The 14,475-nt window shown below is 41.3% G+C and overlaps 1 protein-coding gene across 10 annotated transcripts in view; it reads left to right on the plus strand.

The window, feature by feature from the left end:
• Positions 1–14,475, plus strand: part of LOC128688508 (utrophin) — a gene marked incomplete at its 5' end in the record, with an annotated part of 1,206,544 nt that overhangs the window by 910,525 nt on the left and 281,544 nt on the right. For all 10 annotated transcript variants that reach the window (XM_070084560.1, XM_070084566.1, XM_070084565.1 and 7 more), the window contains 1 exon segment: positions 12,694–12,905. In XM_070084560.1, coding sequence (XP_069940661.1) covers positions 12,694–12,905 — 212 coding nt within the window.

Consider the following 14,475-nt stretch of genomic DNA (forward strand, 5'->3'; position numbering starts at 1 on the left):
CAAGTCACCTGTACTCTCTTGCTTGGAGTACTGTTCGGTGTTGACTGCTTCATTTAGAGCCCCCTCAAGGGAGGGTCCTAGAGGCTGGTGAGGGGCTCTTGATCTAGGGAATTGGATCTGTGCTCCGGTTCCCTGAATTAAGCCTGAATATCTTTCATCCCCCTCACATGCGCTGTATAATTCTACGGGTTTAGCGCTCCCCCTTATAATAATAATTCATTCAGAGCCAGAGAGATATCAGAGCTAGAACATATGCAAAGATCATTTATGGCCTTCATAGAGTCAGTAACGCATTACATTTACTGGAAATGCCCCAGAGTCCAAAATATGTGCTCGCTGGAGCAGAAGAGAGAGAGAGAGAGTTACACGATAATATATTCTTTGCCCTGCAAAGTACTTGAAGTCTAGTCCCAAACATTCACACTACAATAAAAACATTAGGTTATTATATATGAAAGAATGTGTAAAATAAATCCAGTGAAAAGCAGGAGTACTGTGGGCACATTATAAGAACATTGTATCAACACACTCGGTCACAAACTTTCCTACTCTCAGAGCCCAAGGCCGGGCCACGAGAGTAGGAAAACTTTCGGAACCTATCAAAGGTAAAGGTATATAACATGCATTAAGAGATAAAAGGTTGATGGGCAGACTAATAGAGGTTTGACAGATCATTATTTACTGAAAGCTACAGTTAGAGTAAGAGGTGCTGTATAGCCCTTGTGGCTTAGGGCTTCTTTTTGATTATAATAATAGAGTAAGGTAAATGAGGCACAATATGAATGTCATCAGTGGGTAAGAGTGAAGTGAAAGTTAATACATTATAGGAGGAAAGTGTTAGAATGCCTTATAACCAGCTATTGGGAGAAATGTGAGTTAGAGAGAGTGCAGGTATTAAGGAGGTGGCCGAGGAGGTTTGGGGTAGATTTAAGAATGCAGTATTAGTGTGCAGCAAAAGTTTGTTGGTATAGGAGGGGGTTGTCAGAGGGAAAAGGAGCGATTGGTGGAATGATGAGGTAAAGAAGGTGGTTAGGGAGAAAAGGTTAGAACGTGAAAGGCTTTTTTTGCAGTGAAAATACAGTGAATTATAAGAGGGAAAGTAAAAGAGTGGTCAGGGAGTGCAAGGTGAGAAGTACAGACATAGTGAGTGAGAAGAAAAAGTTTTCGAGTGAGGTTAGTAAGTTGAGAAAGCCAAGGGAACAAAAGGATTTGGAAGTTAAAAAAAAAGGTGGGGGGACGACACATTAGATAGGGAGGTGGAGACACTGGAAGATTGAAGTGAAATATATTGAGGTGTTATATGCATTGGAAAGTGGAGCATAACTTCGTGCAGGAATGAAAAAGCGCCAAGTGTGAGTGTGGGGAAAAAGGCTTGAGGCAGCGGATAGAATGAAAGTGGGTAAAGCAGCTGAGATAGATGGGATCAAGACTGAAAAATTGAAAGCAGGTTGGGATGCAGTTTTTCATGAAAGGGGTATAATATCTGTGGACTGGCAGAGAGCTTGTACAGTTCTTTTGTATAAAGGGGAGGATGGGGATATAGGAGTGCGACAACTATAGGGAAAGAAACCGGTTGAATATACCGGGTAAAGTGTATGGTAGTTATTGTTGAAATAATTAAGTGTAAGACAGTAGGATTGCAGAGGAAAAAGGTTTTACGAAGGGTAAGGGGTAGACCAAGTGTCTACATTTAAACATGTAAGCGAACAGTACTTAGATAAATATAAGGTGCTTTTCTTTGCATTTTTGGATTTGGAAAAGACATAATGTGTGAGATGTTGCAAATGTATGGAACAGGTGGTAAGATGTAGGTCTTAGGCAGGGTTGTGTGATGTCACTATCATTGCTTTAACATTATTTATTGATTAAGTTGCGAAAGAAGTTAGCGCTAGGGTGATGGGATTAAAAGATAACTAATTTTATAAACAGTGGGATTTGTCACAGTTACTTTTTGCTAGTGACACGGTTCTCCTGGGCTGGTAGGCGTTCACATTCTTGGTCCTCTCTTTTATGTTGTGTTTCTGCAAGAGTAGTATTTCTTTGATGCTTGTGAAGAACATTTGATGCAAGGAGTTTCAGATAGCCTCCTGTTCCTTCTATCAAACCTGATTACCTCTCATTCCCAAGGCGTTGTATTATCCGTACTGGTTTTAGTGCTTTCCCTGTATTATCCCTATTGTTTAGCGCTTTCCCAATACTATCCTTACTGGTTTATCGATTTCCCATGAAAATATAATAATAATCCTGGCGCGTGTCTTTTAGCAGACTTCTTGAATGACTGCTCTAAAAAATCACTTTTCATCTTATTAACCCTTACAACGTTGATGAACCACAGGAGAAAATAACTGAGACTTTTTTAACCAATGTCTATTATTTTTAACGCAACAATTTTATCTTATCTTACTTCCCAAGTTATTAAAAATACGACATAACTTTTTTTAGAGAACTTTGGGTGAATAGCTTTTGGAACTTTTTTAGGGGGTAAGGGGGGACTCACCTCCACTGGTAAAAATGCGGGGTGTTTGTAAAGTCACACTAGTGGGAAATATAGTGCTGGAAATGTAGAGCGCTGAAAACTTTGCGATGTATTGTAAGCTCTCCGCTGTTCTGTTGGGGTGTTGTTAGATAATCTACGTGGTATACATGAGGGGTATTGTAAGAAAACACCACTGGTATATGAAAGTGGTGTTGTATACATGAGGGTTGTTGTAAGATAGCAACACTGGTATATATAAGAGGTTTTGTAAACCAACACATTAGTATAAATGCAGGATATTGCAAGCTAACACCTCTGATATGTATAATTGATGTATTTTAACAGTACTGGGTCAAATGGGTATTGAGCTTACCTTGGTGTGTGGTAAGCTCTCCCTATCCTAAATGTTTGGCAGATCACGATCTCACTGTTTCTTGGGAAGCTTATTCAAACTGAGAAGCGCCATGCATCACTAAATTCCATTGATGAACATCGGCTACTAATTGATTGACATTTGACTTCCAACTCTCTTTTTTTCATCTTTTATCCAATTTCCTATCCAGCTCCTTTAGCCCGTTTCCTCCCCAATCCTTCACCCATATCTTCCCTCTCCTAACCAACCGTCTCCCACCTCCTTTCTCATTCCAATTTCAAAGTGAACAACGGTCTTGAATATTTTTGCTTATCCTAGTCTTTTCTCGGCCTCACTGGAGGAAAAGTGATTAATCATGTGACTGGATTAATTATGTGAAGAATGGGACACCTGAGTATCTTTATTCTGAGAAATTCTGAAGTCGTTTCGCCACGAAATGGATTTAACAGTTCACTACAAAGGTTAAAGGTTATTTGAGGGTCTTGAATCTAGAGACAGTATAAGACGAGATAATCAGTCCCTTAGTCTAGATGAATGTGTTCACCACCGTAAGAAGGAAGCCGGACGCTTGTTTAGAAATGAAATAAGATGCAGTAGTTGAAGGCATCGTTACAATGGGCAAACCAACTAGTGGAAGTCATGCCCAACTCTTTGCATGACCTACTTCCACTAGTGAGTCCTTTGACTACCGTTGCACCTCATCTTATGAGGTGCAGCGGTAGTGTGTTTCAAGGATTGCATAATCTAGTTAAATATTATCAGTTTGATCTTGATTAGGTATCCCCGAAGGGATATCTTAAAGAGGTTGCCTGAATTTTTTTTAATTTCTTCTTCCTCTAACTATTATTTGATTTCTCTCCTTGCTCGAGAACGCCTTATCCAATCGTCTTCAAATTTTCAAAACTTGTGTCCGATAACGTGGACCAAATTCTTGGAACAATAGACATTTTCACATGCCTAGTAACCTAAATTGTTGAACCCATTCCCAGCATCCTGGAATAGCTCAGATACCTTCCAAAACCAGTTGTATAGCTTCAAACTCTCGGAAAAGGTGAAAATAACTCTCGATAAAGGTGAAAATCAGATGACTAGGTGCGGATTTAAGACTTACACTTGTCAAATAGTGTGAATTTTTAAATCCCTATAAACCATGTTAAATAATTTTCAGTTTATCGCTTCTGAACGACTTCACTGTTTAATGGTTGTTGCATCTTGGGAAAAGGATAGTACTTGTTGCATCTTGGGGCCAGGATAGTGCTTGCTGCATATTGGGGCCAGGATAGTACTTGTTGCATCTTGGGGCCAGGACAGTACTTGTTGTATCTTGGGGCCAGGATAGTACGTGTTGCATCTTGGGGCCAGGATAGTACTTGTTGCATCTTGGGGCCAGGATAGTACTTGTTGTATCTTGGGGCCAGGATAGTACTTGTTGCATCTTGGGGCCAGGATAGTACTTGTTGCATCTTGGGGCCAGGATAGTGCTTGCTGCATATTGGGGCCAGGATAGTACTTGTTGCATATTGGGGCCAGGATAGTACTTGTTGCATCTTGGGGCCAGGATAGTACTTGTTGTATCTTGGGGCCAGGATAGTACTTGTTGCATCTTGGGGCCAGGATAGTACTTGTTGCATCTTGGGGCCAGGACAGTACTTGTTGTATCTTGGGGCCAGGATAGTGCTTGTTGCATATTGGGGCCAGGATAGTACTTGTTGCAAATTGGGGCCAGGATAGTACTTGTTGTATCTTGGGGCCAGGATAGTACGTGTTGCATCTTGGGGCCAGGATAGTACTTGTTGCATCTTGGGGCCAGGATAGTACTTGTTGCATCTTGGGGCCAGGTTAGTACTTGTTGCATCTTGAGGCCAGGATAGTACTTGTTGCTTCGTGGGGCCAGGATAGTACTTGTTGCATCTTGAGGCCAGGATAGTGCTTGTTGCGTCTTGGGGCCAGGATAGTACTTGTTTCATCTTGGGGCCAGGATAGTACTTGTTGCATCTTGAGGCCAGGATAGTGCTTCTTGCATCTTGGGGCCAGAATAGTACTTGTTGCATCTTGAGGCCAGGATAGTGCTTCTTGCATCTTGGGGCCAGAATAGTACTTGTTGCGTCTTGAGGCCAGGATAGTACTTGTGTTGATGTAATAACATAGTAAATTAATGGAATTGTTGGAATTCATTCCTAACTGGAGAATAAGTCATCTGATCAGTTTTAAATTTTCACCGTTGGTGAGGTTTCCTGAACACAAGGTTCACACTGCTATTGGTGAGGTTTCCTGAACACAAGGTTCACACTGCTATTGGTGAGGTTTCCTGAACACAAGGTTCACACTACTTTTGGTGAGGTTTTCTGAACACAAGGTTCACACTACCATTGGGGAGGTTTCCTGAACACAGGGTTCACACTACCATTGGTGAGGTTTCATGAACACAAGGTTCACATTAGCATTGGTGAGGTTTCCTGAACACAGGGTTCACACTACCGTTGGTGAGGTTTCCTGAACACAAGGTTCACGCTACCATTGGTGTGGTTTCCTGAACACAAGGTTCACGCTACCATTGGTGTGGTTTCCTGAACACAAGGTTCACGCTACCATTGGTGAGGTTTCCTGAACACAAGGTTCACGCTACCATTGGTGAGGTTTCCTGAACACAAGGTTCACGCTACCATTGGTGTGGTTTCCTGAACACAAGGTTCACGCTACCATTGGTGTGGTTTCCTGAACACAAGGTTCACTCTACCATTGGTGTGGTTTCCTGAACACAAGGTTCACGCTACCATTGGTGTGGTTTCCTGAACACAAGGTTCACGCTACCATTGGTGTGGTTTCCTGAACACAAGGTTCACGCTACCATTGGTGTGGTTTCCTGAACACAAGGTTCACGCTACCATTGGTGTGGTTTCCTGAACACAAGGTTCACGCTACCATTGATGAGGTTTCCTGAACACAAGGTTCACGCTACCATTGATGTGGTTTCCTGAACACAAGGTTCACGCTACCATTGGTGTGGTTTCCTGAACACAAGGTTCACGCTACCATTGGTGTGGTTTCCTGAACACAAGGTTCACGCTACCATTGGTGTGGTTTCCTGAACACAAGGTTCACGCTACCATTGGTGTGGTTTCCTGAACACAAGGTTCACGCTACCATTGGTGTGGTTTCCTGAACACAAGGTTCACGCTACCATTGGTGTGGTTTCCTGAACACAAGGTTCACGCTACCATTGGTGTGGTTTCCTGAACACAAGGTTCACGCTACCATTGATGTGGTTTCCTGAACACAAGGTTCACGCTACCATTGGTGAGGTTTCCTGAACACAAGGTTCACGCTACCATTGGTGAGGTTTCCTGAACACAAGGTTCACGCTACCATTGATGAGGTTTCCTGAACACAAGGTTCACGCTACCATTGATGTGGTTTCCTGAACACAAGGTTCACGCTACCATTGGTGAGGTTTCCTGAACACAAGGTTCACGCTACCATTGATGTGGTTTCCTGAACACAAGGTTCACGCTACCATTGGTGAGGTTTCCTGAACACAAGGTTCACGCTACCATTGGTGAGGTTTCCTGAACACAAGGTTCACGCTACCATTGATGTGGTTTCCTGAACACAAGGTTCACGCTACCATTGGTGTGGTTTCCTGAACACAAGGTTCACGCTACCATTGATGTGGTTTCCTGAACACAAGGTTCACGCTACCATTGGTGTGGTTTCCTGAACACAAGGTTCACGCTACCATTGGTGAGGTTTCCTGAACACAAGGTTCACGCTACCATTGGTGAGGTTTCCTGAACACAAGGTTCACGCTACCATTGATGTGGTTTCCTGAACACAAGGTTCACGCTACCATTGGTGAGGTTTCCTGAACACAAGGTTCACGCTACCATTGATGTGGTTTCCTGAACACAAGGTTCACGCTACCATTGGTGTGGTTTCCTGAACACAAGGTTCACGCTACCATTGGTGAGGTTTCCTGAACACAAGGTTCACGCTACCATTGGTGAGGTTTCCTGAACACAAGGTTCACGCTACCATTGGTGTGGTTTCCTGAACACAAGGTTCACGCTACCATTGGTGAGGTTTCCTGAACACAAGGTTCACGCTACCATTGGTGAGGTTTCCTGAACACAAGGTTCACGCTACCATTGGTGAGGTTTCCTGAACACAAGGTTCACGCTACCATTGGTGAGGTTTCCTGAACACAAGGTTCACGCTACCATTGGTGAGGTTTCCTGAACACAAGGTTCACGCTACCATTGGTGAGGTTTCCTGAACACAAGGTTCACGCTACCATTGATGTGGTTTCCTGAACACAAGGTTCACGCTACCATTGGTGAGGTTTCCTGAACACAAGGTTCACGCTACCATTGGTGAGGTTTCCTGAACACAAGGTTCACGCTACCATTGGTGTTTTCCTGACCACAAGGATCACACTACCATTGGTGAGGTTTCCTGAACACAAGGTTCACGCTACCATTGGTGAGGTTTCCTGAACACAAGGTTCACGCTACCATTGGTGAGGTTTCCTGAACACAAGGTTCACGCTACCATTGGTGAGGTTTCCTGAACACAAGGTTCACGCTACCATTGGTGAGGTTTCCTGAACACAAGGTTCACGCTACCATTGGTGAGGTTTCCTGAACACAAGGTTCACGCTACCATTGGTGAGGTTTCCTGAACACAAGGTTCACGCTACCATTGGTGAGGTTTCCTGAACACAAGGTTCACGCTACCATTGGTGAGGTTTCCTGAACACAAGGTTCACGCTACCATTGGTGAGGTTTCCTGAACACAAGGTTCACGCTACCATTGGTGTGGTTTCCTGAACACAAGGTTCACGCTACCATTGGTGAGGTTTCCTGAACACAAGGTTCACGCTACCATTGGTGTGGTTCACGCTACCTGAACACAAGGTTCACGCTATCATTGGTGAGGTTTCCTGAACACAAGGTTCACGCTACCATTGGTGTGGTTTCCTGAACACAAGGTTCACGCTACCATTGATGTGGTTTCCTGAACATAAGGTTCACGCTACCATTGGGTGGCAGTCTTAAACCCCAATTTTCCAGTTTTATTGAATATCGTCATATTCATTTTTATTCCTTAACTAAAGAATTATTCTTCTGAGTGGCTTCAAGGTGTTACTGACGATGTATTCTATAAGAAGTATTATAACCAGTAAGTTTAGATGCGAATTTGATATTTTTTTGAAGTGGTTAAAAAAGTTAGAATTGTTGGAATTTGGTTAATTATATTGGAGAATTTCTTTAATAATCGGCTTCAAAGTCTTACCATTGGTGGGCTTTAGAAAAATACAGATTTTTTACTCACTTTCAGCTGTGTGAGTTTTTGCACATTTTATTTAGCAAATTGCTTTCCATGTAATGTCTCGTGAACACTTTTTTTGGATTGGCTTCAAGCCCTAAATGTTGTGTATTTGTTGTAATTTTGGGTTGTAGAGGTGCAAATTACCATTTTTGCCAATTTTATCAAATTGGATATTTTGAAGTTTAAGTGAAATATTTTTTCTTCCACGATTGTCGAGAATTTTAAATCTGAAAAGTAATTGGAAAATAAAGTAAAAAAATACTGTTTTTATTTTTTTTTTAAGTTGATGAGTACAGACATTCCTATTTTTAGGAGCATTTTCAGCAACATTAATTATTTGTTTTCTCACAAATTTTCGTTTATTACTCGTGAACGCCATATTCGGTCGGCTTCAAATTTTCAACGCTTGTGTGTCTTGGACAAAATTGATGGGGCTATTTACATACGTGGGTGACCTGTGCACAGTATTACGTAGGCCGTTTCCAGGTTTTTGTTTCCACGTGGTAGGTTGAGACGAGCTCTTCTGATCGTCTGTAGATGCCATTTTGCTACTTTTAATCTCGACATGGTATAGTATTATTTTACCTGAGTGCATTATTTTGGCTTAATGGTGGTGAGGGGCTCTTGGTTCAAGGAACTGGACTTTTCTTCCCCCTTACTTCGATCGAATTTCAGTGTTTCTAATTTCACAGAAGTATGTAAATTTTACAGGTTTGCACTTTCCTCTGATTAAAATGTAACAATTGTTAACGGCATCAGTCTTCAAAGACTGATGCATCGTATGACGGATCGTTTCATGGGGTTAGGCTGTGGAGGCATATTTTTTTTATTCTGTGTAATAACAGGAAAATACATCTGCTGGTCAGATTTAAACTTTTAGTGTTGATGTGTTCTCCTCAGATGAAACAATCTCGTGATGTTAGCTGGTGGAAATTATCATGTACCAATTTTCTTCAACAAACTAGTTTGTGAAATAATTGGAAAATGTCCCTTTTTGATCGGAAATAAGTCACAGTGTGTAACTTTATATGGTTATCCTAGGTTAAATCAACCTAATTTTTTTATGCACCTATAACATCTGTGTGCTCTCAAGACCATTGTTAAACATTTGTATATTATGTACACTAATCTTCCAGGAAGCTTAAGTACTTCGTCACTTACATAGGATATTAGTCTTTTTTTTTTTTTTTTTTTTGAAAAAATTGAATTAAATTTGGGCTGTGTAATAACTTAATTTGCCACTTTTATTGAAATTTGGATATTAGTTTCCTTGTGATTACTTGTGAATGCCGCCTCTGATTCCCGTCAGATCTCCAGTGCTCTTATTTATCGGCATTATCAACTTATGTCAGGCTCTACACAATTCCAGTCGCGTACATTAAGGGCACTGGGGACTTGGGTTATGGAATACGGGGATATCTTTATCAGATAACACAGTGATCGTAATATAGCTAGCATTTAACTGCATTATCAACTTATGTCGGACTATGCACTATTCCAATCGCGTGCAAAGGCACACATGTGACTGAGGTTATGGAATACAGAGATTGCGCAGGAATCCTCGGATCGCGCAGCGACCGAAATATATCAAGTTGAATCTAATCTTCAGCAGACCTAACCTCGACGAATAAGACACACGTGTGTGTGTGCAACAATTGGGTATCTTTATTATCCAGGTGTTGCATATGTCATATTCATTAATTTGTCGGTATTGTGCACTGCCAGTAATTTGAGACCTATAACTTCATTCAAGTTTTTAATCTCAATCTTGGTTTTATTTATGCTTTTCTTTGTAAAAACAGTAAGGTTCGTGACTATGTTAAAGGATTATAATGTTCTTTTAAGTTGTAGTGCCATCCATATTGTTAGAATGTGCAGGTGGTATGCCTTGTTCTTTTGTACTAACTGTATGATATTTCTCACTTGTTCTGGATTACTTTTGTTGCACGTTTTATTAATAATTTATTGTGGACTAAGCATGAACTACACGTTTTCTGTTGGTTTACGTTTTTCTTATTTTTTTTTGTGTGTGTAATAAGAAATTCGCGTGTTGTACGGATCTCGAACATGTCATGGTTGACTGTTTGTGTTGCAATTCTTGTTTGTTCTTTAACTGAGCCCCTATCTCCTGTAGGTTAGTAATATGAATACATGTGAGTGTATGGATGCTATTGTCGCATGAGTATAATGAAATAGTTTTTATTTCGAATGTTATCATAACATGCTTCATCGCCACTGATACTCAAGACCTCCATTGACAAACAGTAAATCCTCTGAGTTGTTACACCAGCATGTCATACAATATAACAAAAGAATTCTCCACTTTTGTCATGAGGCGGATACTGAAGAAATTGTGAGTTTACAGTATTAGTGTTTGCATTAGATAAATCGTGTGTATGATAAGAAAGTGAACATAAAAAAGTAGAGACGGTGGTAGACAGGATTCTTTTGTTATATTGTATGACTGGTGTAGCAACTCATAGGATTTGTTGTTTGTATTGGAGGTCTTGAGTATCAGTGGCGATGAAACATTTTATGACAACTGTACTAGGTTAGTTAGGTATATATATTGACTACATGAGGGTTATTAAACTGTGTGTGTATGTAGTAAGTCCATGTGGGTAGTCTGAAGCTCGGGGCATCTGTGCTTTAGACATGTTCACTAGTGTTCAATTCTGGGCAGTCAATGCTCGCCGTCGCTAGGCAGTCTTCAGAGTCACGGTTACTAGGCAGTCATTAAACTCATCCCCGTTAGGCAGTCTTCAGACTCGAGGACCCTATGCAGTCATTAAACTCACCCCCGCTAAGCAGTCATTAGACTCACGGACCCTAGGCAATCATTAGATTCAACCCCTCCCATCATGGGTATTTTTGTCGATAAACATAGGTTCTGAACTTTTGCTAATTTCGGCTTAATTGGCATTAAAGCTGTGTTGAACGGATTTTGTTTTAGTAGAGCCCTCGTGGCTTTCCTTGTTGTCTTAACCCTCCATTTTTGTAACGTGTTCTTGCCCATATATTTTTTTTTTTTTTTACGAAAAATGGATGGAATTGAATCACTCGTAGTGGTTAGCCATGATGGGACCTTTTTTGTAATTGCATTTTAGAGATATCGATGTTGTAGTGACCTTGTTGGAGAGTAGATAATCAACACTGCTTAGATTGTTTCAGAATAACGAGACTGGTGGTTTAGAGCCATTTCTTCCTAAAGTGTGAACTGAGAAGCTGCACGTGTCCTCAGTAGCTGTGTGAGCACACTATCTGTACCACACGTGCCCTCTACAGCTGTGTAAGCAGACCAGTACCACACGTGCCCTCTACACCTGTGTGATCAGACTATCTGTACTACACGTTCCCTCTACAGCTGTATGATCAGACCATCTGTACCACACGTGCCCTCTACAGCTGTGTGAGCAGACAGTCTGAACCACACGTACCCTCAACAGTTGTGTGAGCAGACCATCTGTACCACACGTGCCCTCTACAGCTGTGAGAGCAGTCTGTACCACACGTACCCTCAACAGTTGTGTGAGCAGACCATCTGTACCACACGTGTCCTCTGTAGCTGTGCGAGCACACCAGCTGTACCACACACATCCTCTATAACTGTGCGAACGGACTTGGTGCAACACACATGTCTTTTATAGTTGTATGAACAGAACAGCTGTACTACACGTGTCCTTTGTAGCAGTGTGAGCAGACATACCACACGTGTCCTCTGTAGCTTTGTGTGCAGACCAACTTTACCACACATGTACTATTTAGTTTATGGGTAGACCACGACCAGCTGTACCACATGTGTCCACTGTGGATTTGTGGGCAGACAACTGAAGCACACATGTTCTCCTTGGATGTGTGAGCAGACTTGGTGCTCGACATGTGTAGTTATATGAGAAGACAAACACACCACACATACCCTCTGTTGTTGTAGAAGGAAAATTTTATGAGTTGTGTTGACGAACTGCTCGTCCTCCCTTATGATAAAGAACATAGATTACCTCAAGTGATAAGTCTCTGATATTTTTTTCCTTAACTATTTTTTCTTCTTCCTTCCCCCTCCCCCCACCGACATGTTTAATAAAGTGTGTTCGTAATTTATAACATTTTCTTCTTTCTTCACTTTGTTTTTTTTTTTTGTGAGAGCGTTGACATTGGTTTTCGTTAATAATTATTACGAACTCAGATGAACAATTAATGCACACTGTAGATATTTTTAATGTATAAATTCGTATTCTTAGTATACTGTAAAATATACTAGTTTCCCATTCCGTAAACGTTGAAGAGACTCAAAGAAAACCAGTATAGTCAGCGACAGAAAACGGTTCTTTGGTTTCGTTGAGGAGTAGCTATTATTTAAATATGCTCCTACATTGCAAATGCTCCTAAATGTCAAAATCTTTTCAGTCTTTTAACAAACATTGACAATGCACCGAACGTTTTAACTTAAATTTTACCCACAGACACGCATTTCACATTTTTGATACCTTATTAAAAATTTATCTTCTCTTGGTGACAGTTTCGAAGCTGCGGGAGCATTGGGATGAAACGAACAGTGTGGTGTTGGCACGCAAGACTCAGCTGGACGCTATGTACACAGACACCCACAAGTTCGATGCCAAGCGAGCCGAGTTGGAGTCGTGGCTGGCCAGGATGGAGGCCAGGCTGGAGAGGATGGCTCCCGTGGCTCGTACCGCAGACGTTCTCGACCAACAAATTAGGGAACAGAAGGTGAGGCGACAATGTATATATACCCTACATTTGGACACTTCATTTTATATTTCTTAATTATTAGATGTAGATTGTTCTTACTGTATTTGTTGAAAAGCGCTAAACCTGTAGAGGTCATACCGCGCCTGGGAAATAGGAGGCAGCTTAGTTTAATTTGAAGAAGAGAAGAGAGAGTCGTCAGTTATTTAGATCAAAAGCTCTTTGCCAGTATCAGGGTACCTACTTTCCTTGAGGTACCTAGAGGTTTTCGTTTGGTTTGGTTAAGTAATGTCATCACCCTTTGATTGTCAAATTAAAAAAAGGAATATCTGTGGGAATTATAAATTAATTTTATTACTGATCTTATGAGAAAATGTTTCTGTAAACAGAGGTACATAAACTGATATTGCTTTAACATCGTAAAATTCAGTTTCAAAATAATATTGATTTTATGCAGTAATATGTCCATTAATGTGAGAAAGAAACAGGCATGTCAACCTTGAGAGGAATTTTGCTTATTAGTGTAGAAAAATTAGTGTCATCTGTTTAGTTGCTGCATTGTGTTAGTAACGGCTTGTCAAAGTCATTTGTCGATAGGCACTTGACCTGGTTTTATGTGTGTATACTCACCTATACGTGGTTACGTGGTGTCGATCAGCTCCTGGCCCCGCCTCTTCGCTGGTCGCTACTAGGTTTACTTCTGGCTTCGAGAGCCTTATCGTACTATGTATGGATCCCGCCTCTACCACTCCACTGTCCAGGTCGTTCCACTTCCACACCACTCTGAGGCTGAGGAGACACTTCCTAACATCCCCGTGACTCATCTGTGTTTTCAACTTCCAGTTGTGCCTTTGTGTTATTGTTTGCCGCCTCTCTAAGAGTTGTCTCTGTCGCAAACATATCACCCTTAGTCCTTTCCTCTAATGTCATCAGATTAAGGTCCCTTTATTATCCTCATAGCACATACCCCAAAGTTACGGGACTTGTCTCGTTGCAAACTTTTCTCCAATTTCTTGGCATGTTTGATAATGTGTCTGTGTACTCATCTGTATGTGGTTGTAGGGGTGGATTCACAGCTCCTGTGTGTGGGTGTGTCTGTAATTATTTATTACCTATGTGTAGCTACAGTAGCTGGGTTATTCTTGTAGTGTCCGCTTTTGATAATTATTTTATCATTATTTTTAATTTGCAATAGTTGCAGCATTTACTACCTCAGCTTCTAATTCATTATATTGCTCGTTAAGAATTTTTTTTTAGTATCCCTTTGGCTGCTTTTTTGGTAGCGCGCTCAGCTCGTATACTGAGTGTCCGCGGTTCGATCCTCGGCATGGATCGGCATTTTTTCTTACACTTGCTGCCCCTGTTCACATAGCAGTAAGTACGTATCTGGGTGTGAGTTAACTGTTATGTGTCGTATTCCGGGGAGGGGGAAGTTATACCTTAGATAGGGATGGCCTTTGAAATGAGCTGAAGTAGTATAACTGCTGTAGCCTGGAAAAATTAGTTTGTTTTAAACAATGGGTTCTTTTTTTTTTAGCGCCGATAAAGGTACTAAGAAGGAATAGGGGGGGAAGGTAAACGTATTTAGATG

This window comes from Cherax quadricarinatus, chromosome 13 (genome assembly GCF_038502225.1).
Source record: "Cherax quadricarinatus isolate ZL_2023a chromosome 13, ASM3850222v1, whole genome shotgun sequence".
NCBI classification, from domain to species: domain Eukaryota; kingdom Metazoa; phylum Arthropoda; class Malacostraca; order Decapoda; family Parastacidae; genus Cherax; species Cherax quadricarinatus.